Genomic DNA, 19,946 nt, shown 5'->3' with positions numbered 1-19,946 from the left:
GGGCAGGGGTTGTGGGCTGCATGGCTCTGAGCCCCTAAAGGCGTGGTGGCCTCTCCCTTCTCCAGCTCCAGAGTCAGAGCGAGCTGCGGGCGCCCACAGCAGAGAAGGCTGCCCTCTACCTGGACGCCGCACTGGCCGCTCGCAGCACCAGCCGGGCAGGCTGTGGCGAGGACGCCCGGCGCAGCTCCCACATGCTCTTCACCCTGCACGTCTACCAGTACCGCGTGGACAAGTGCGGCCAGGGAGGAAGTAGGTGCCTGGGTGGGGGGTGCCAGGAGCCGTCTGCCCAGGGCGTCTCCTGAGGCTCCGCCCTGCGCTTTCAGTGTCTGGAGGCCGCAGCCGTCTTCACCTCATCGATCTGGGCAGCTGTGAGGTGGCACCTGGCAGGGGTGGAGAGGCCACAGGGGGACCCCTGTGTCTGTCCCTGTCGGCCCTGGGCAGCGTTATCTTGGCTCTGGTCAATGGGGCCAAGCACGTGCCCTACAGGTGAGTTTAGGCACCTGGGCAGGCACTCTCTGGGGTGGTCCTGGGAGCTGGCCACATTCATGTCCAGGGTGCAAGGCAGACCTGGCTCTGGGCACAGCCCTGGTCCTGGAGGGAGCCTGCCCCTGCTCCAGCCTGGAGCACACACCCCGCCCAGCCTCCTACCCCGAGGCGCTCCCAGGCTGGGCCTCTGAGCCTCTTGGCCCTCAGGGACCACAGCCTCACCATGCTGCTGCGGGAGTCCCTGGCCACCGCTGGCTGTCGGACCACAATGATCGCCCACGTCTCAGATGCGCCCGCCCACCACGCCGAGACGCTCAGCACCGTGCAGCTGGCCGCCCGCATCCACCGCCTGCGCAGAAAGAAGGCCAAGGTGGGCTCTGATCCCCTCCACCTTCCACCCGAGGAACTCCAGGCTACGGTGTCCTCCAGGGGCCTGGGGTGGCAGCAGCAGGGGCCTGTCCTTGCTAGTCTGAGTGTCCCGGGGCCACGGGTGGCATCCACATAGCCCTGCCAGCTGAGCCTGAAGCCCCTGGTGCACTAGGCAGAGGCAGAGCTGCTCCCGTGGGGGGTGGGGTTGCTTGGCCCAGCAGCAGGCCCCGCACCAACCAAGCCCAGGGCAAATGGGACTGGGGCACCCCCATCAGGGGACTTCTTGGCACAAGTCACAGCACCTGAGTGTGGCCTTTGGGGCATTCTGGGATGAGGCAGCGCTGAGCTGAATCCTGGGGCCATTCTGTGGCATTTCCGTCTATCTGTCATGGGAGGGAGAGAAGCCCAGAAGACCTTGTGTTGTGCGCCTAAGTCTAGTGCAGGTCCAGGCGGGGGCAGGAGCTAGACCACGGCCTTGTGCTGTAGAGAGGGTCCAGGGCTGGGGTGGGAGGCCAGGAGGAGTAGAGGGGGCATGCTCATGGGCTCTGCCTTGCCTTCCCTCAGTACGCGTCCAGCTCCTCAGGCGGGGAGAGTTCCTGCGAGGAGGGCCGGGCCCGGCGCCCCCCACACCTGAGACCTTTCCATCCACGCACGGTGGCCCTGGACCCTGACCGCCCGGTGCCGGGCCTTCCTGGCGACCCTGACTACTCATCCAGCAGTGAGCAGTCCTGTGACACGGTCATCTACGTGGGGCCCAGTGGGGCTGCGCTGTCAGACCGGGAGCTCACCGACAACGAGGGCCCGCCCGACTTCGTGCCCATCATCCCTGCGCTGAGCCGCCGCCGGCCCTCTGAGGGCCCTCGGGACGCCGACCACTTCCGCTGCAGCACCTTCGCAGAGCTGCAGGAGCGGTTGGAGTGCATCGATGGCAGTGAGGGCCCCTGGGGACCCCCAGGTGGCACTGGTGGAGCTCAGGCCAGCCCTGCCCGAGGGAGCAAGAAGCTCTCGCCCCCGGAGGCTGCGTCCCCCAGGAAGGCTCTGGGCCCTCCCATGGCTGCCAGCACCCCTCGAGGCAGCCCTGGCCCAGATACACACCGGAGTGTCCCTGAGCCCTCCAGGGCTAGTGCCCAGAGTGACCAGAGAAAGGACAACAGCACTTGGCCCGAGCCACCTGCCCCAGACCTGGCCACCGGGGATGGAGGCAGGAGGCCACTGCCCAGCCCCGCCCCTCCGCCACCTCAGCAGCCAGAAGCTTGTGAAACCCCTGCAGATCCTGGGGGAGGGGCCACCAGCAGCATGGTACGGACACCCCCTGTGGGCATGAGCGGGCAGGCGGGCCAGCCCCCTCCCTCCCCAGACGTGGCCTGCTCCTGCCCGTCCACTCGCAGCCGCTGTCTGGATCGCGGCTTGCTGACCACCACGGTGACCCTGCAGCAGCCCGTGGAGTTGAACGGCGAGGACGAGCTGGTGTTCACAGTGGTGGAGGAGCTGCCCCTGGGGGGGCTGGCAGGGGCCACACGGCCCTCCAGCCTGGCCAGCTTTGGCAGCGGCTGCTCTCTGCAGGCCCTGGCCTCGGGTTCTCGGCCAGTCAGCATCATCAGCAGTGTCAACGATGAGTTTGATGCCTACACTTCGCAGGCACCTGAGGGTCCCTGTGGCTCTGCAGGAGCCCTGGAGGGCACGGCCTGGGCAGGCAGCAGCTCTGGTCCGTCCATCAGCTCCTGGCTTAGCGAGGTCAGCGTGTGCACTGCCAATAGCTCCAGCCCTACACCCGGGCCCCCCTTCAGCCCCGACTTCCCAGCAGGATCTGGTCCTGCAGACACCTCTCCCCTGAGCAGTGTCCCAGAGGAGAGCAGCTGCAGGTCTTCGGAGCGTGGTGGGCCCGTCTGTCCTGGTTCAGCCCACAGTCCTCACCCTCGGGAGGCTACTGCAGTAGCCCTGGCTCGATCTGTCAGGGAGCCCTGGGATGCGACTCCACGGGGGGCGGCCACAGCTCAGACCATCCACTCCAGCCTCCCCCGGAAGCCTAGGACTACCTCCTTGGCCAGCCGAGCAGGATGTACCCGCCCCAGCCGGAGCCCACCCGGCCCTGGAGGCCCACTGGAGGACCCCTGGCTGCTCCGTGCTGACGACTGTAACATGCTGCAGCTGGCCTCTGCCGTTGGGGCCTCAAGCCCCACCCTGGGCATCTCCCGGATGCCTGAGGCACAGGCCGTGCTGGCTGGTGCCCAGAGGGTGGTGGATGGGTACGAGGTGGCAGCCAGGGGGGGCCGCAGGCCTGAGGCTGTGGCTCGGATCCCACCGTTGCGGAGAGGTGCCACCACTCTGGGTGTGACTACACCTGCCGTGTCCTGTGGGGACACCCTGACTGAGGCCATCTGCTCAGGCAGCCTGAAGGCCTCCCCCAGCGGCAAGAGGAGCTTGGCTCTCAAGGGGGGCTTCTTCCCAAGGCCCAGCGGGGCGGTTCCCCCGACTCCACCTGTGCGCAAGTCCAGCCTAGAGCAGAACTGCGGGGGGTCGGCCCCTCCCCAGGCCCTGGGCCTGCCCCGGGCCGGGGCAGCTGCAGTCTTCCGAGGGGAGGAAGAGTCCAGGCCCAGTGGCCGGGTTGACCACTCCATTCCCAGGGCTACATCCAGCCTGAAAGCTCGAGCTGCCAAGATGGAGGCAGTGCACCGTTCCGCCGGCCACGCGTCCCTGGAGCGGAGTGAGGGCCTGGCACACGGCAGCAGCAAGGTCAGGGAGGCCCCCGGGCGGCCACCCAGGGCTGTGCCCAGGCTGGGCGTCCCGCCCACCAGCCCCACGCCTGGGCCTGTCCCTGCCTGTCGGGGCAGCCCGGCTAAGGGCATGGGAGCCCCCAAGCCCCCCACTGGTGGGGCCAAGGGCCGTAGCCTCGTGGCCAGCGGGTCTCGGGCCTTGGGAACATCAGTGAAGCCACTGGCCCCTGCGGTGGGCAGGACCCCTGGTGGCCCTGTGATGGGTCCCCGGATGGCTCCACGGGCTGCGCCTGGCCTCGGGGCCAAGGCTGGCCGTGGCACCATCATGGGCACCAAGCAGGCGCTCCGGGCTGCCCACAGCCGTGTCCATGAGTTGGCGGCCAGTGGAGCTCCTGGCAGAGGCTCCTCATGGGGGTCGGCCGACTCAGACAGCGGTAACGACAGCGGCGTGAACGTGGCTGAGGAGCGGCCACCTGTGGGCCCCGCCCTGCCCTCGCCCTACAGCAAGGTGACCGCGCCCCGCAGGCCCCAGCGCTACAGCAGTGGCCACGGCAGTGACAATAGCAGCGTGCTGAGTGGGGAGCTCCCACCCGCCATGGGCCGCACAGCACTCTTCTACCACAGCGGCGGCAGCAGCGGCTATGAGAGCATGATGCGTGACAGCGAGGCCACGGGCAGCGCCTCCTCGGCCCCCGACTCCACCAGCGAGAGTGGGGCCGCCTCCCCAGGCGCCCGCTGCCGCAGCCTCAAGTCCCCCAAGAAGAGGGCCACAGGTGGGTGGTGGCGCCTGCCCCCGCCCCATGCCAGGCTCCTGCCTTCCCAGCAGCCCATGCTGGCTCCCATGGACAGGCCTCTGTGGGGCACCTCACAGCTGCGGTCTCTGGCATGGCCTGTAGGGTGCCCGGGTGCGCAGCCCCAATAGTTGCGAGCACCCCTGGGGCATTTGGTGGATAGGATGGGGGCCTGGGCAGTTCATAGGTCAGCAGGGACTGGACAGACAGGAGTCGTCTTCACAGATGTAGGTCCCTGGCAGTTTAAGCGTTGGACGCCCTAAGCACAGGGTGGGCACAGGCCCCCAGTTGGTTGGTACACCCGTGTGTGTCTCTTCTGATCCTCATGCCTGAGGTGGGCTCACCCCTGTCCAAGCACAGTCCCCTGGCTGGGCCCCAGGGAGCCAGGCGAGAGCCTGGGCGTGATGTCCCAGCTACCTGGAAACCCTTGCCAAGGCTGCAGGGAACAGTGTTCTGGCCCCTCCCTGACTCTGGGCATTGGGGCCAGGGAGTGCTACTAGGGTGGTGTGGCCAGTCAGGGGTTGGAGGGTACCCCGGGGGAGGCTGGCGGTGCCGCTGCTGCTGTGGGCAGTGGTGTGGCTATGCGGGTGGCAGAGGGCTGGAGCTGGGCCCTGGTCTCTGCTCACCAGCGCTTGGCTCTGGCTCTCCCTTCCAGGTCTGCAGCGGCGACGGCTGATTCCGGCCCCACTGCCTGACGCTGCTGCCCTGGGCCGGAAGCCCAGCCTCCCAGGGCAGTGGGTGGACCTGCCGCCGCTGGCTGGTGCTCTGAAGGAGCCTTTTGAGATTAAGGTGTATGAGATCGACGATGTGCAGCGCCTGCAGCGGCACCGCCCACCCCCGAGGGAAGACCCTGCCCAGGTCAGGGCTCGCGGGGCCTGGGGCTGGACACTGGGAGCCAGGGTGGCCGTGTATCCTTGGGGCTCGCCAAGCCTCTGGAGCATGGGTGACCCTTGACCTCGCCTTCTCTTCCCACAGCCCCCCCAGGATGTGGAGAAGGTAGGAGCCAGCCCTGGCAGCCCTGGGCCTCTGGTGGTCCCTGCTGTCTGCTCAGGAGCTCTGGGCGTGGCCCCCACAGGTTCTACCCTGTCTATGAGGCCCCCATGTGTGCCTGGTGGGTGGAGGGAGGCCATGGCCAAGGCTAGGGTGTTTGGAGCCCTGGGAGCAAACCACAGCCTGCCCGTGACTGCTTGTGGGCCAGGCCTGAGGCCTCTTGCGCCTGTCCCCTGCTGCCAGGGTCCCGTGTGTGTCAGCTCCAAGCTGCGGCTGGCAGAGCGCAGGCAGCAGCGGCTTCGGGAGGTGCAGGCCAAGCGTGACCACCTGTGCGAGGAGCTGGCTGAGACCCAGGGCCGACTAATGGTGGAACCGGGCCGCTGGCTGGAGCAGTGTAAGTCCCCCCCCCCCCCCCCCGCCACTGCTGGGCAGCAGGACCCTCCCTAGCTGTGCCCTGCCCTCTAGTTGCCCTCCGGTGCTGGGGGAGGTTCTAATGGGCCCGGGTGCCTTGCCAGGGACTGGGGTGGGGCCTGGTCGCTGCTCGCCCCTGGCCGACCCTGTCCCACCTTCTAGTTGAGGTGGATCCGGAGCTGGAGCCTGAGTCCGCTGAGTACCTGGTGGCCCTGGAGCGGGCCACAGCTGCCCTGGAGCAGTGTGTGAACCTGTGCAAAGCCCATGTCATGATGGTCACCTGCTTCGACATCAGCGTTGCCACCGCCGCCGCCGTGCCAGGGCCGCAGGAGGTGGACGTCTGAGGCCGGGCACTGGGCATGGGGGGGTGTTCAGGGGGTGAGGACGGGACGTGGATGGCATGAGGATGTCTGAGGGTTAGACGGAGGAGGATGTGGGGTCTGTGCAGGATGGGGGGCTCAGAGGAGAGACGGAGCGTGGGGAGGAAAGGGCCGGCTGGCAGCGGACAGCAAGTGGGTGCGCAGAGACCGGAAGACTGTCGCCACGGAACAGCCACGCAAGTGCCTTTGACCTTGAGTTGGACTTTGCTTCTTTTCACATTTGGTGCTATGGACTCCAGACACCAGCAGACGGGGTGTGGGCTCTGGCCGCGGCCTGGTGGCCTCCGCTGCGGCCGGTCGTGTTTGCGTCTGACCCGCTCCCTTGCAGCAAGCAGTTCTGTAGCAGGACCGACCTGTGCTCACCAGCTCTTTCAGTCCCGGGTCCTTTTCCTTCATAGCCTTTCCTCTTGGCAGAGTGGTCGGCGCCAGTGGGGTCTCCCGAGTGGGAAGACGGACCTCGAGTCCCCTCCCTTCCTCGAGGACCCTGCTGTGTCCCGAGCGAGGGCACGGGCGAGGACGGAACCACGGGTACATGTTGCCTTCTTCCACGGCAGGAATTCTTACCAAAACCACAGCAAAAACAAAAACAAACAAAAAAAAAACACAAAAAAAAAAACCAGTCCCGACAGCAGGGTGGGTTTTGTAAGGTTCTGTTGGGTTCCTATTTTTGTATTGTTTTGCTTACGAACACGGATTTGCAGTGGGAATTTGAAGACAAATGATCTATGTTTTTATGGTTTTCTATGGAAGGTCTCCTGGGCTGGAGAGGGCTCTTTCTAGGGGCACCCTGGGCAGAGTGGGGGCACCAAGCACAGAGCAGCGGTGCCTGCCAAGCTGAGGGATGCCCCGCCCGGCACGTCCGCGTTCCTGGGCACCATGCGTTTTGTGGGCGCTCAGGCCTCTGTACAGGCGTGTAGGTGGCATCGCGCCACAGTTCTTATTTGTGAATAAAAGATGCACCCATTGTTCCCAGGTTCCATTCATTGTCCCTCGCCCCAGGGTGCCACCTCCAGGAGTCACTGAGCGAAGAGGCCACAGGGCATGGGAGGGATGTACCTGTGGGTCCCAGGGACTCTGGAACACGGTCAGGTGAGCACACCGTCAGGTGACGAGGCTGGGACTCAAACCGTGCTTCTTCTCTGACCCCCCAAGTTGCCCTCTTCTCAGCCCCATGTAGTTTGTGGGGTCCGGAGCCTGGGTGGGGAGCCAGGCTTGGAGCTGGGCCGGTTCTCAGCCCTCTTCTGGTGACGGCAGTTGAAACAGGTGACACCAGCCCCTCAGAGGGTTTTCTTTGTTCCCTGCCTGCCTTCCTAGGAGACAGACACACACCTGTGGACACTCAGAGCTGGCAGGAGACCCCGCCTGGCAGGGCCAGCACCTGTGTTAGGGAGGGGAGGCTCAGGCCTGGCTGCTTGGCCTCTGCCTGCTGGGCTCTCGGGAGCTCACTGACCTGAAGTCCGAGCGTTCAGTCCCTGGCCTGGGCACTTCCTCGTCCACCTGGCTGAGGCACCTCCAGTGCCCTCTCACTGTGTGCGCCTGCAAGCCCATACCAGTGTCCCCACATGCAGGCCTTCAGAGGCTGCTATGGGGTGTCCACCCGTCTGTGCTCCTCTGGCCTCAGGTTGCTCCACCTGAGACTGACCTTGGTCCTGGCCCTGGGCAACCACTTGCTGTCCCCAGGCTCTGGCACAGATTCTGGGAAGGGTGAGGGTAGGGAGCCCCTGGCCCACAGGTGTGTCCTGGCAGCCCCTGTGCCCAGGATGCCCCTGCTCCAGGGCTGGCTCAGCTGGGTGCCCCTCTCCTGGCTCTAGGTGGAAGCACAGGCCTCTCCTTGGTGGCCCTGCTGCCTGGGCCCCTCCCTGTGGCATCACACACTGTGTGTGGTCTCTGCCTATCTCCCAGCCTCGGTGGGGCCCTCCGGGTGGGGTGGGGTCTGAGTTATTCCTACACCCCTATGTAGCATGAGGCTGGGCCCCAGTGGGGCCAGGGGCCCTTGTTGAAGGAAGGACGAACAACCGCTGAGTGGCTGAGTCTCCTTAGGGAGGTCTGGCTGGGCAGAAGCAGCCCAAGGAGCCCAAGCCACACCTGAGGGTTTGCAGAACACCTACCCTGGACCCTCTGTTGTCCTTAAATAGGTCCCAGTCTGTGGCCACTGTGGCTCAGGTCGCAGGGCTGTCCACTCCTAGGCCCCACCCCAGTTCCCTGCTGCAGCTGATACAGGGCTGGCCCTACTCCCAGGCCCCGTTCTCCCATTCTGAGGCCAGAGTTGGCTCTGGCAGATGTCAGACTTCTGGGAAGGTCATTCGTCACCAGCCAAATGCCATCCAAGCTGCTCTGTCTGCATTTGGAGGACTCGGTTGCAGTGGGAGGGGAGCTCAGGGTGTGGACCGCAGGGTGGGACAGGACGTTGCTCAGGAGGGAGGCTGAGAAGCCCACGCTCCTGTGACTGGTGCCTGTGCTGACCACTGACCTTCTGCACAGAGGCCCTTCACTCGGGGACAGTGCTGGCTCAACACAGGGCCTGCCTGAGCCTTGGTCTGCAATCAGGTCTGGGCTCTTGTTCCCAGCATGCACTGCCCAGCATGGCTCACCCGTGCAGCTGCACGGGAGGCAGGAGCCTGGGCAGATCCCCTCCTTCTGCAGAGACCACCCAGCCGCCTCCCCTGTCCTTCTGCTTCTCTCTGGGAGCCACTTCTGATCCACTCTGCCTGTCCTGGCCCAGGGGTTCTGTGGTCAGGCCCAAGTGGGGTGGGCTGGCCCTGGGGCTGGCCAGGTGGAGCCCACTCCCACAGCCCAGGTGGGGTCTAGGAGGGTGGTGTCTGCCTTTCTGGACTAGGTATCCCCTGTCCTGGGCTGGCCTGGGAGCTTTTAGTGGCCTTTCATCTGGGACATCAAAGCCCTCAGCCCTGTCATTACTGGCTGGGAACCCCGTGGGGAGCAGAGGGAACCTCAGCGCACCCATTTTATGGATGGGAAAGCTGCAGCCACCCAGGACCCAGTCTTTGACTGTGGCTGAAGCCAGCGCGGACGCCTAACGCCACCTGCAAGGAGTCTGTGCATCCCGCTCCCTGAACACGGGGTGGGGAGCTGAGGCCGAGGTGCAGGGAGCACTCGAGCCCCCAATCAGGGACGGGTTGGAGCCTAGGCAGGAGTAAAGGCTGTGGGGAGCCAGCTGCTGATAGTCAGTGTCTGGGAGGAGGCAGGGGCCTGGCCGGGGACCCAGGGCCCAGGGGAGGCACATGCCTGCCTGGGCTGTGCGGGGCTCAGGCGGGAGGCAGCTCAGACGGTGGCTCTCACGGCTACAGTGCTGGCCTGGCACAAGGCCATCTGCTCCCCTGGGGCGAGGTGCCCGCCTGACTCACCCAGCGAGTCAGGGCCTGCTCTGCTTGCCCTACCCACCCCAGCCCTGGCACTGGGGGACACTTGGGGTGTGGTGGGGAGGGGCTCCCAGGGCCCGTGGGGGGCTGGGAAGAGGCCCCAGCTGGGGTGGGGGCAGGCTGGTGAGGAGGAGCCACACTGTGGGGGGCCCTGGGAGCTGCCCGCCCTTCCTACTCCCAGAGTAAGGAGAACGCTGCAGGTCCTGGTCCTGCCCAGTGCCCCAGGCCTGCTGTCCCAGCGGGCTACTCTCCCTTCTCCAAGGACGGGTCAGCAGGGAGGAGGAGGAGCCAGGGCCCCATGCCCCGGGCAGACTTCTCCCTTGGGGTAGAGGGCTGGGGACCCTGTGGCATCCCGGTGCCAGGGGGCAGTGTGTGCTTCCAGGGAGAATGCTTGGTCCTCAGGTCCTGAGAGCTCCTCTCAGGGTCACCCTCTCCGAAGTGGCAGACATGACCCAAAGCACCAGCCATGGGGAGATGGCTTGGGGGCAGTGGGGATGGAAGTAGCAGAGATGGTGGGATGGTGCTGGGTACTGGGCTCTGGGGGTGGACGGGAAGGGTGGCCAACTTGGCAGCAGAGCCCTGTGCCTGGCAGATGACAGCCCAAGGGCAGCTAGGCTCCCTTCCCTCCCTGCCCGATGGGAGCCCCTGGGGGCAAGGAGGCCGGTTTTCCTCTTGACCTGTCCCCCAGGAAGGGCAGCAAGGCAAATCTTGGGGTTCTCGGGGCTCTGACCCTCTGCGCTGAGCACGGGCAGCCTGGGTAGGTAGGTGATGGGCCCAGTAGGCAGCAAGGTCATTGCCGCAGATGCCCTCCTGGAGCAGGGGTGGGAGGGAGCCTCGGTGTCCTCTTGGCCAGTGTCGGACTGTATGTGAGTGTCCCCACCTGTCTTTCCCCAGTGCCAGCGCTGGCTGCCTCCAGTGCATGGTGCTCTGGCTCTGTGGTTGTAGTCCTATGCTTGAGCAGGGGACAAAGTGGCCCTGCACCAGGGGAATCTGCAGAGACCTCTGCTTGTGATTTTACCCTCCGTGACTAGAGGGCCCCTCTTGGGGTGAAGAGCCTGGTGGCTATTCCTCTTTTAGGACAGGAGCTCTGGGGCCTGGCCCTGGGATCGGCTCCCAGCAAACAGGAAATCCAAAGGAGATTTCTCCCTCCTGATATTGTGTTTAGCAAGGCGGGATCCAGGCCCACTTCCACACAGGAAGCCCTGGAGGCTGGGAGGGGGCCCGGAAGGAATTCCCCAGGCCAGCCAAGACCAGGCCTTCCTGTGGGTCAGCAGAGGCGTGGGGGTGGCGTGGGGGGCCCTGGGCAGGCGGCTGGGAGCCAGGAGAGGCTCCTGGGCTGCAGCCTGTGTGGTGGGACCCACTCAGAACTCCCGGCTGGGTGGCCTTGCAGTCCCTGTCCCCAACCAGGCTATGACTGGGGACACTGAGGCCCAAGCCCAGGTCTGTCTCTCCCTTGGACAAGGACAGGTCAGGGAGGCAGAGTCTCCTTCCAAGGAGTCCAGGCAGGAGACAGCAGTGGCCTCAGGGAAGGGCCCTCCAGGGGTCCTCCCTTCATGTCCTGCTGGGAGTCGCCAGTCCCCGTCCCCCTGCCCAAGGCTCTCACCCGCCCCAGGGGCATCAAGCCCTCGCCTTTGCTGTGCTGTATTTTTTTCAGTCATTTTTAAGAAAATCAACTTTCCTTTCCTTTTATAGAGGAACTCTGAAGATTGTGCAGCGCTCCATGTACCCAGGCGCTGCCCCGAGAACGTGTCCCTGAGTAGCCAGGCGCACATGTCACAGCTGACCAAGGGAAGGGGCGTTGCTAGCCACGGAAGGCAGCCTCAGTGTCTTGTGTCCTTCTGGCCCAGGACCCCCGCCAGGACCCCACAGTTTGTGAGGGTGGAACACAGAAGTGACTTGGGGTTCCCGAGCCTCTCCTCCCATTAGTTCCTTGCTTGCCTCCGTGGGGTCTGTGGGTGTTCATTGTCTGTTCTGAGTTCTGTCCCGCACGACTTACATTCATACGCAAGATGCTTCGGCTCTGGCCATCGGGAGCCCTCTCGTTGGCCACCATCCCTTCTCTGGCCCAGCCTGTTGCAGGCACCAGGACCCTGCAGGCCTCTGAGGGGGGAGCCCCACTCCCTGGGCTCTGAGCCCTGCAGGCCGCACTCAGACCCATTGTCCCACGTGGTCCTCGGCAGGGTCCTCCTTGACAGCTGAGCCCCCAGGTCTGGTCATCTCTGCTGGGGTCTCTGGAGTGACAGATTTGAGTGGACAGGAGGGCCGAGGCCTCTGGGAAGCGAAGGCCTCAGAACCCTCAGGTGTAAGGAGCAACACATGGTGTAGGCCTTCCTGTCCCCATGGTGTGGGCTCCCTGGACAGCAGGGAGCTCCTGGGGGTGGGGACTGTTCCACCCATGACTAGGTTCCCACGAGCAGAGGCCCCTCACTCAGTCTTTCAAGTCCAGAGTCTGTTCCCTGGCACCTGAACAGGGAGGAATCCTGGGTGGCTGCCCAAGGCTGATGGGCCCAGGCCTGGGCCTCATGGTGAACTTGGTGCCCAGAGTGGGGGGCAGGGCAGGATGGAAGGTGGTGGCTGGCCACTGTGCCAGCGTCATGGAGTCTAATTGCTGGTGTGGTCTGGGGAGTCCAGCCTTGCCCTGAGGCTGGAGGAGGGTTAGTGACGTCCCTGAGAACCCCAGGGGCGGCTCCTGTGAGACCGCCCTGTGACAGTCTCCCTGCCGTCACCTCGTCTCCTGGGACTGTGAAGTCAAACAGGATTTGCTGCCTGGGGCACAGGCCTCCTGGCAGCCCACCTGCAGCCAGACCATATCCTGGTGTGTCCTCTGGCCCTGGCGCAGGGCGAGGGTGGGTTGAGCAGGCCCCTCCTCTCCCTGGGTTTGCTCCCATCCCGAGGCTTCTGCTGCCGTCCCTGGTTCCTCACTGTCTGGGAAGACGTATTGTGCAGGGGGTGGAACGGCCTTCCTGTCCAAGGGAACTGCTGCTCACAGAGACCCTGCGCCCGGGTCTGGTGGCCCAGGCACGGACTGGCAGGACCAGGGGTGCTGGGGGAGGCTGGGTGGGGCTGGACACCAGGGCACCGTGGGTCTGGGCAGGTGCTCTCCACCCCATGCCTTGACTTCCCTTCCTGTAGGAGGAGCAGCCGCCGGGCTGCCTCTGTGGTCCCCGCCGTCGGACCCGGGCTCTGTGGTGTGGAATAAATCTCCCTGTTCTCCAGCACTGGGGAAGACAGGCTGTATTTCTCGCAGCCTCGGTGGCCATCCAGGGGAGCGGATCCGCCTGGCAGAGGGTGATGCTCTAAATCCCACACCCGGCGATGATTTGTGGGTCTGGCGGAGCTGGCGCAGGCCTGTGGCATCTTTATGAGGCGAGGGGCCTCAGCTGAGATGGGGACAGCTGGCGTGATCTACGGCCCGTCCACCCCAGCCTCCCATCCAGCATTTGCCTGGCCTCCTGGAGCCAGGCCTGCTCAGCTTCAATCTGGACCCAGGTGGAGGACGGGAGGACGAGAGGACGGGAGGCACTGGCTTCCAGTCGCCACTTTCCCAGCAGCCTTGGAATTTGGCTTCAGAAGGGAGTTTTCACAGCCCCCTGGGGGACAGTCCAGTGCCCAGGCTGGGCGCTGGGCTGCACTGAGCTGAGAGCTGGCAGATGAAGACCTGGTCCTGTCTGCAGGGAACCCAGGTTCCCAGGGCACAGGGGGTGGGGCCGCCCCATGGCAGGAAGGACCTCTTAGTCCTGGCCTGCAGTGGACCAGCGGAGGCCGTCCCCTGCTGCCAGAGCCACTGGAGGGGCCTCAGCATTGCACCTGTGAGCTCCACGAGGGGCGGTCCAGTCCTGGCCCCAACCCTGGGGAGCGGCAGCCGAGGCGGGAGTGAGGCCTGCACAGGGCAGGGTCCTGGGCAGGTGCCAGGGGTTCCACCAGCACCAGCCTCTGTCTTCCCAACAAGGCTGCCCTCTGCCCTCCCCAGAGCAGGGCCCAGGGTGGTGTCGGTGTCACTCCTGTCTGGGGCACACTGCTGCTTCAAGCCTGGCGGAGGCAGAGGGCCCGCCAGACACTGGTGTTGGCGGAGCTGGTGAGAGAGGGCCACCTTGGACCAGGCCCCCGAGGACGCGGGATGGGTGTCCCTGAGGTGTGGGCAGGGCCACGCCACACGTCAGAGCAGGCCAGCCCTGGGTCCGGAGCTGGCCTTAGCAGGACCCCTGTCCCCGCCATGGCTGAGAGCTCAGGCACGCTGCCACTGGGCTCGCATTGGGTGCTTGCTTCTGGGAGGGTCACCCTCTGTTCCCGCCAGGACATATTCCGAGTGCCCAGCCTCTGACCCCTGTTTGGATCCCATTGAGGCCCTCCTCAAAGCCCCACAGAACCTCATGGGCTCCCGCAGTGGCCAGCTGCCTGGACCAGCTTCAAGGGAGACCCCTGGCCCTGGCCCCTTGGCCCCTCCAAACCTTCAGGCTTCCTGTGCCTACATGAGCACACGTTCACACCGCCATCTCGGTCCCTCAGTGGGTTGGTCCCGAGCCACCCCCCAGACAGGGGAGACTGCTTTGAGCACTGCAAGCGGCAGTTGCTGTGTTTTTTCTTTTCTTTGGTGGGGTTGGGGGGAGCTGGGGATTGAACCCAGAGGCACTTGACCACTGACCATGTCCTCAGACCTTTGTATTTTTAATTTTTAATTTTGAGACAGCATCTCACTAAGTTGCTTAGGGCCTCGCTAAGTGGCTGAGGCTTGTGGTCCTCTTGCCCCAGCCTCCCGAGTTGCTGGGACTGCAGGTGTGGCCACTGTTCCTGTCTGGGTTTTCTCTTTCTACCCAAGAGCGTGGCTTTCTTTGGGTGGGATTTGGGCTCAGTCAACACTCTTGCTGGCTGCACCCCGTAGGTCCTCTCTTGACACTCGAGTTCCATACAGCTGGTGTACAGCCTGGTTCCTTCGCAATGCTGTGTGATGTCAAGGAATGAGTTGGCTTCTCTGAGCCCTGAGTCCTCCCTAGGAGAAAACCACTGTGCGGCCTGGGTGCCTATGGGAGGTGAGTGCACTTGGTGAGCCGTGTGTTGCTTGGGGAGAGATGGTTCCAGGCTCTCTGGGGTGGGCAGGACCACCTCTCTCACAGCTTAAAAGCTGCTGCCCTCAACGGCCAATTGCCCTGGCCCTCCACTACTGCCCACTGAGGAGCATGGTCCTGGGGAGGCCGGGACTGCCCACAGCAGAGGTTTCCAGCTCTACAGGAGCTTGGAGCCTGCTGGGGTGCTGGGAGGCTGAGGGTGCCCTGGATCGGCCCTCTGTTTTGCTGGCCAGCTCCTGCAGCAGCAGAGCCCACCTGCCCTGGACGGGCCGTACTCTGTCTGGTGGAGGGGAGCCTCTCTGTCCCCATCCGTCTCCCTGACAGGGCCCTGGTGGCTGTCCCCTCTCCCCAGCTGTGCTCCTGCCTTGGAGAGCTTCAAGGGAGACCCCTGGCCTCAGACAGCTGGGTGAGGAGGCAGAGGGACAGGGCCCAGGAGAGGCAGGGAGGGGAGGCCGCCACTGCTGCTGCCCGTCCCGTTTCCCGGGAGGCCCCTCAGTGGGGTGGCGGCGGGCCTGGGGTCTGTTCCCCAGGGCTGACAGCTGTGCGGGGAAAACTGGAGTCCTGGGGGCAGTCCCGGGGGTCACAGCCCCCTCAGCTACACCCTGCTAGAGCTGGGTGTGGCCCCGACGCTGAGCCTTTGGCCAGGGGCAAGACGAGGAGCTGGCCAGGTGGATGGCTGGTGACAAACCATGCCTGGTTCCTGCCCATGATGCTGCCCCAATGGTGATGGGGTCCCCAGCGCCCGTGTCCAGCGTGCGATTTGTGAATAAGCCGCTGAGGAGAAGGAGCACCTGATATGCGCAGGGCCAGGTGCACACACTGCCACGCTCCGGGTGCGCCCGGGCTCTGCTGGCTGTGCCGGGTTCCTGGAGCCTGGTGAGGGGCTCTGGCCCTCCCAGCTGCCCTCCCGGCCTTGGTCTTCCACAGACCTGCGTCCTGGGCACATCTCCCCCTAAGCCCAGATACAGAGCAGGAGTCCTGCTGCACACGGGTCCCCCAGGGCCTTCTCCCAGGCAGGGCAGGAGGGCTCAGGCTGGCCTGGCCTCCTAGTGGACAATGGCCCCTTCCCAGTGGCGGGAGTGAGTGTGGCCCGTGAACCCAGGGTGGGCAGGCTGCATGTTCAGAGCATACCACTGGGCACCTGGGTCTCGATTCTGGACCATGGGACCAGTTCCTGAGGGCAGCAGGAAGCCTCAGCAGCTGCCGAGGGAGGGAGGCTGGGGCCTGGGGTCTCAGGGTCCCAGCTTCTCAGGGTGGGGGGTCTGGGCATCTGGAAGTGTAGCTCAGGGCCCTGGGCTGTGTCGGAGCCCCCTTGAAGGAGCCTGGAGTAGAATACAAGCATTTTCTTCCAGAAGCTTCTACAGGGACACCTTTATCGGAAGCCAGGACCCCCCTGGGGAAGGTGGCCGGGCCTTCCAGGATTGGGACTTGAAGGCTAGAGTGCTGGGCAGACTGGCCTAGACGCTGGGGGTTTCCCAGGGTCCCGCGGGGCAGCCCTGTGCGCTGGCGAGGAAGAGGTAGGGAGGGTGAGGGGGAGCAGGGTGGGATTAGAGGGACAGGGGGTTGAGGGCCAGGGCTGACCTGGGTGGCCTTGGGCCCACATGGAGTCACCATCACCTTGATGCTTCAAGGTGCTTGGACAGAGCCCAGCATCTCCAGTTTTGCACCCGAGCCCCCAAATTATGACCCTGGTCCTGCGATGTCTTGGGTGAGGGCTGGGCAGGGTCCCCGCACTGAGGCAGGCGTGTGGCAGTGCTTCTCAGCCCCTGCAGGGTGTGGACCAGGCAGCCTGAGGCGGCCCTCCTGGCTCTCGCCGTCCAGGCACAGAGGGGGGGGTCAGCGGCGGCTCAGCCTGGGACCCCACCTTCCAGGGCCTGCCAGTGTCTGCCTACCGTCCCTGGGCCCCTCGTCCAAGGTCACAGATACATAGATAGGTCAGGCAGCGGGGACCTCAGTACCTGGACCCGCGGCTTGTCTGGGAGCAAGTTCCTCTCAGCTATGTGAACCCAGGGATGCCATCGAACCTCTCTGTGCCACTGTGTGCTCCTCTGAAAATAGAGAAAAGCATCCACACACCTTTCCCGGGTCAGCTAAGGGTGTGACTTCAGTGAGGGGCTTGGCAGGGCCTGGCAGGTGGTAAAAGTCAGTGACCCTTGCACAGGCAGACACTGTGTGGGTCCACAGCAGGCTTTGCATCTACTGGCTGTGTGACCTGGAATGGCCACTTACCCTCTCTGAGCTCCCTTCCCAATCTGGGAAGTAGAAAAATATGCTTAAAGTGCTCATGGTGCAGTCAGGGACACAGGAAGCTCTGCCGGGTCCTCACCCTCGGCATTGTAAAGCCCTGCTGGTCCAGGCCCAGTTGGTACCAGAGTCACCTGTGTTATAGTCCAGGGAGGCGAGGCTCACGGGAGCGGCGCTGCCCCAGGCTCAGAGAGAAAGAGGGAGGCTGTTCGCAGGCCTGGGCGGGGCTTCTCTGCCCCCTGGGCCTGCAGCCGGCCCTTGGGTCTGTGAAGCCCGGCCAGGGCAGGCCCAGGGCTGGGGAGGGGCCCCAGGGCGGCGTCCTCTGGGTGTCGGGTGGTGGTCGATGCTGGCCTGCCTGCCCTTCCCCCAGCCCCTCTCTGCAGGTGTGAGGGGGGCACCCAGCAGCCCACCTGGGTGTCAATATACGGGTGTGAACGCCAGAGAGGGAGGGGACATTGGAAACAGCCTGGGCAGAGTGGGGCCTGGTGTGTGTCCCAGCCCTGCTCCAGGATGCCAGCCAGGGCGCCTCTGTGCTCCAGGGGGCTGGGAGGGTCCCCGGCACGGCCGCCAGCCCTGCCTCCCCACCTGGAGGTCTGAGGACGGAGCTCTCGAAGCCTCCTCCAAGCCAGGCTCCCTGTTGGCCCTTTCTTGACGTCTGGTCCCCACTCCTCCTCCACGCTCCCTGGCTGCTCTCAGCCCCTGAGCCCTTCCTGGGCCTGCCCGCTCGGCCTCAGGGGGCCCTCAGCACTCTTCATGCCCTGCCCCGTGGCCTCTTCTCCCCCTGGGGCACCTGTCCCCCAGACCTTCAATCCCATCAGCCCCTGGGCATCTGCACCTCGGCCCTGTGGACTCCCTGGTCCCCCTAACCCACTTCTTTCCATGTGCCCCACCCAGGGGGGCTGCCTTGTCCTCTTCACAGTGCCTAAGTGTGTCTCTGTCCCCTGGCACCTCCAACCAGACCCTACTGCCAAGGGGAGGTCAGGACCTGGGCTCTCAGGCAAGCCCAGGGAGACCCAGGGCCAAGGCGGGGACAAGCAGGGCAAGGGTACGGCAGGTCTTCACCGAAACGCCTCAGGCAACGCTCTGCTTATGTCCCAGCTTTCCACTTAAAATACTCGGAGCGTTCCTTCACCGTGAAGCGAGACCCTGCCCGCCGTGCGGTCGGCCTGCTCCGAGCTGCTTCCTGTGGCCGGTCAGCCCCAGCTGCCTCCTGGCTGGTCTGACTCCTGTTTCCTGTGGATGTTCACCCATCTCATCCTCCACCTCACCAGGCAGCCTGCTTCCCCGCGCCTCACCGGAAGGCTACCTCCGGCACCCCTGGCGGGGCAGGAGGAAGGCGATTTATGTCTCTTATGGATGTTCTTTTCTTTAAGGAAAAAAACCTGAGCCCCCTGTGGCCTCTGGCTGAGACCTGGGCATTTATCGTGGGCACTTGGTAAAGGGTCAAGTCCACTGTGGCAGAAATGGCTTCTGCAGAGGTTCGGCCGACCCTACAGCTCAGGAGGGAGGCTCTGCTCTCCTGGAGCAGTAGTCCCTCTTGCTGCCACCTGGCTGGGCACCTGGGTGAGAGCAGCAGGTGTCTGGTTCCATGTCACCCCAGCATGGGCCCTGGAGTGGCTGGGCTGGGCCTTCAGCCCTATACTGGCTGGGCTGCAATGTCCTCTTCTGCAGGATGGAGGAGAGGTTCCTGCTTGCCTAAGGATGCAGCGGTCAGCGTGTGAGACGACCTGGGCGCTTGCTCTGCAGGAGGCTGGACAGAGGCCACAGTGTCCCTGCTCTTCTCTAACTCCCTAGGCCTGTGCTGGGGGTGAGCTGGCAGCTGGGTGGGGCTGGGAGCCTCCAGCAGGCCGTGCACAGCCTGGGAGATGGGCAGAGTGGGCGGTGCCAGGCCCAGGAGGGGTGGAGGAGGCCAGCTGGTGGGCGGCATAGCCCTACGGTTCTGGTGTGGCAGCACCGTCTGGGGACCTGCTTAGGCTGAGGTGCTTCCGATGGCCCCAGGTGGTGTCCTGAGGGCAGCTCTGGGAGGGCCTCTGCACCCAGACACAGGCTGCAGGCAGCTGCGCTGGGCGCCAGCTCCTCTGGCTGGCAAGACGCAGTGATGTTTTAAAGCTTTTCAAGCCAGTTGCTAAACACATTTGTCATTAAATAATGTGGAATCAAATCATGTCCCGATCCCTGCTACAGCGTGGAAGCTAACTAGAGTCTGGGGGGTTGGCACGGCGCGCTGGTTGAATGAATTAAATTTGTGTGCAGGCTGGAGATGGTCGAACAGTGAGTCACACATCACATTTAGTGACAATGACTTCATTTGAAAGAAAGATGTGACTTCCTTTGTCGGATCACATTTATGGCAGTGACGGGGCTGGCTGTGAAGACGTGAATCCGCCAGTCCCTGTGACCATCGGGCAGGTGGGGTCCAAGTGGAGAGTATGGTACACATTCTCCTTTTACTTCTTTTTTTTGGGTGGTGTTGGGAATCAAACCCGGTAGTGCTCCACCCCGGCCCTTTTTTATTTTTTATTTTGAGATAGGGTCTTGCTAAGTGGCTGAGGCTTACCTTGAACTTGGGATCCTCCAGCCTCAGCCTTGAGTCACTGGGATTGTGGGCATGGCCACACGTGCCCACTTGTTCTTTCTCTGATTTGTGTGCATGCACCTTTCCCACAGCAACATTGATACTGAACTTGCGTGTGAGGTGCTGTTTCTCAGAGAGCTAGTGGTTGAATGTGCACTGCACCCTGGCGGGGCAGGAGGAAGGTGACATCAGGGGCCCGTGAAACAGCAGGGAGGGTTGGTGCGTGGGATGCAGGCGGGGGTGGGGAGGGGGGACAGTGGGGGGATGGGGACTCCAGGTGGGGACAGAGCTCTCCAGGGAGGGGGCTCAAGTTTGGGGGAGGAGAGGATGGGCCAGGGGTGACCAGGGTCAGGGCCCAGGGTCACGGGGCACTATGGTGCCAGCAGTTGAGGGGCTCTGGTTCAGTGGCTTTTATTCCCTTTTTGAGACCAAGGGTCTCTCATATCTGGAGCTGTTGCCCTGTCCTGTGTCTCCCTCCAGGCCATTTCTGCCTGCTTCTCTCATCCTTTGTGTGACAGGTGACAGTGGCGTGGGCTCCCTTTATTG

General features: G+C 64.2%; 1 protein-coding gene across 1 annotated transcript in view; it reads left to right on the top strand.

Annotated features, from left to right (window-relative positions):
- Window positions 1-7,089, top strand: part of Kif26a (kinesin family member 26A) — a 34,172-nt gene extending 27,083 nt beyond the window's left edge. Inside the window, exons 9-16 of the mRNA XM_026405552.2 lie at window positions 66-249; window positions 324-486; window positions 694-856; window positions 1,420-4,342; window positions 5,016-5,218; window positions 5,336-5,356; window positions 5,594-5,744; window positions 5,924-7,089. Of these exons, the coding sequence (XP_026261337.1) occupies window positions 66-249; window positions 324-486; window positions 694-856; window positions 1,420-4,342; window positions 5,016-5,218; window positions 5,336-5,356; window positions 5,594-5,744; window positions 5,924-6,105 (3,990 nt within the window). The 3' untranslated portion in view covers window positions 6,106-7,089. The remainder of the gene's footprint in view (window positions 1-65; window positions 250-323; window positions 487-693; window positions 857-1,419; window positions 4,343-5,015; window positions 5,219-5,335; window positions 5,357-5,593; window positions 5,745-5,923) is intronic.
- The last annotated feature ends 12,857 nt before the right edge of the window (window positions 7,090-19,946 follow it).

Source organism: Urocitellus parryii, chromosome 6 (genome assembly GCF_045843805.1).
Source record: "Urocitellus parryii isolate mUroPar1 chromosome 6, mUroPar1.hap1, whole genome shotgun sequence".
Lineage (NCBI taxonomy): Eukaryota > Metazoa > Chordata > Mammalia > Rodentia > Sciuridae > Urocitellus > Urocitellus parryii.
Note: the sequence above shows the minus strand (reverse complement) of the source record. Positions and strands in the feature narration are given on the sequence as shown.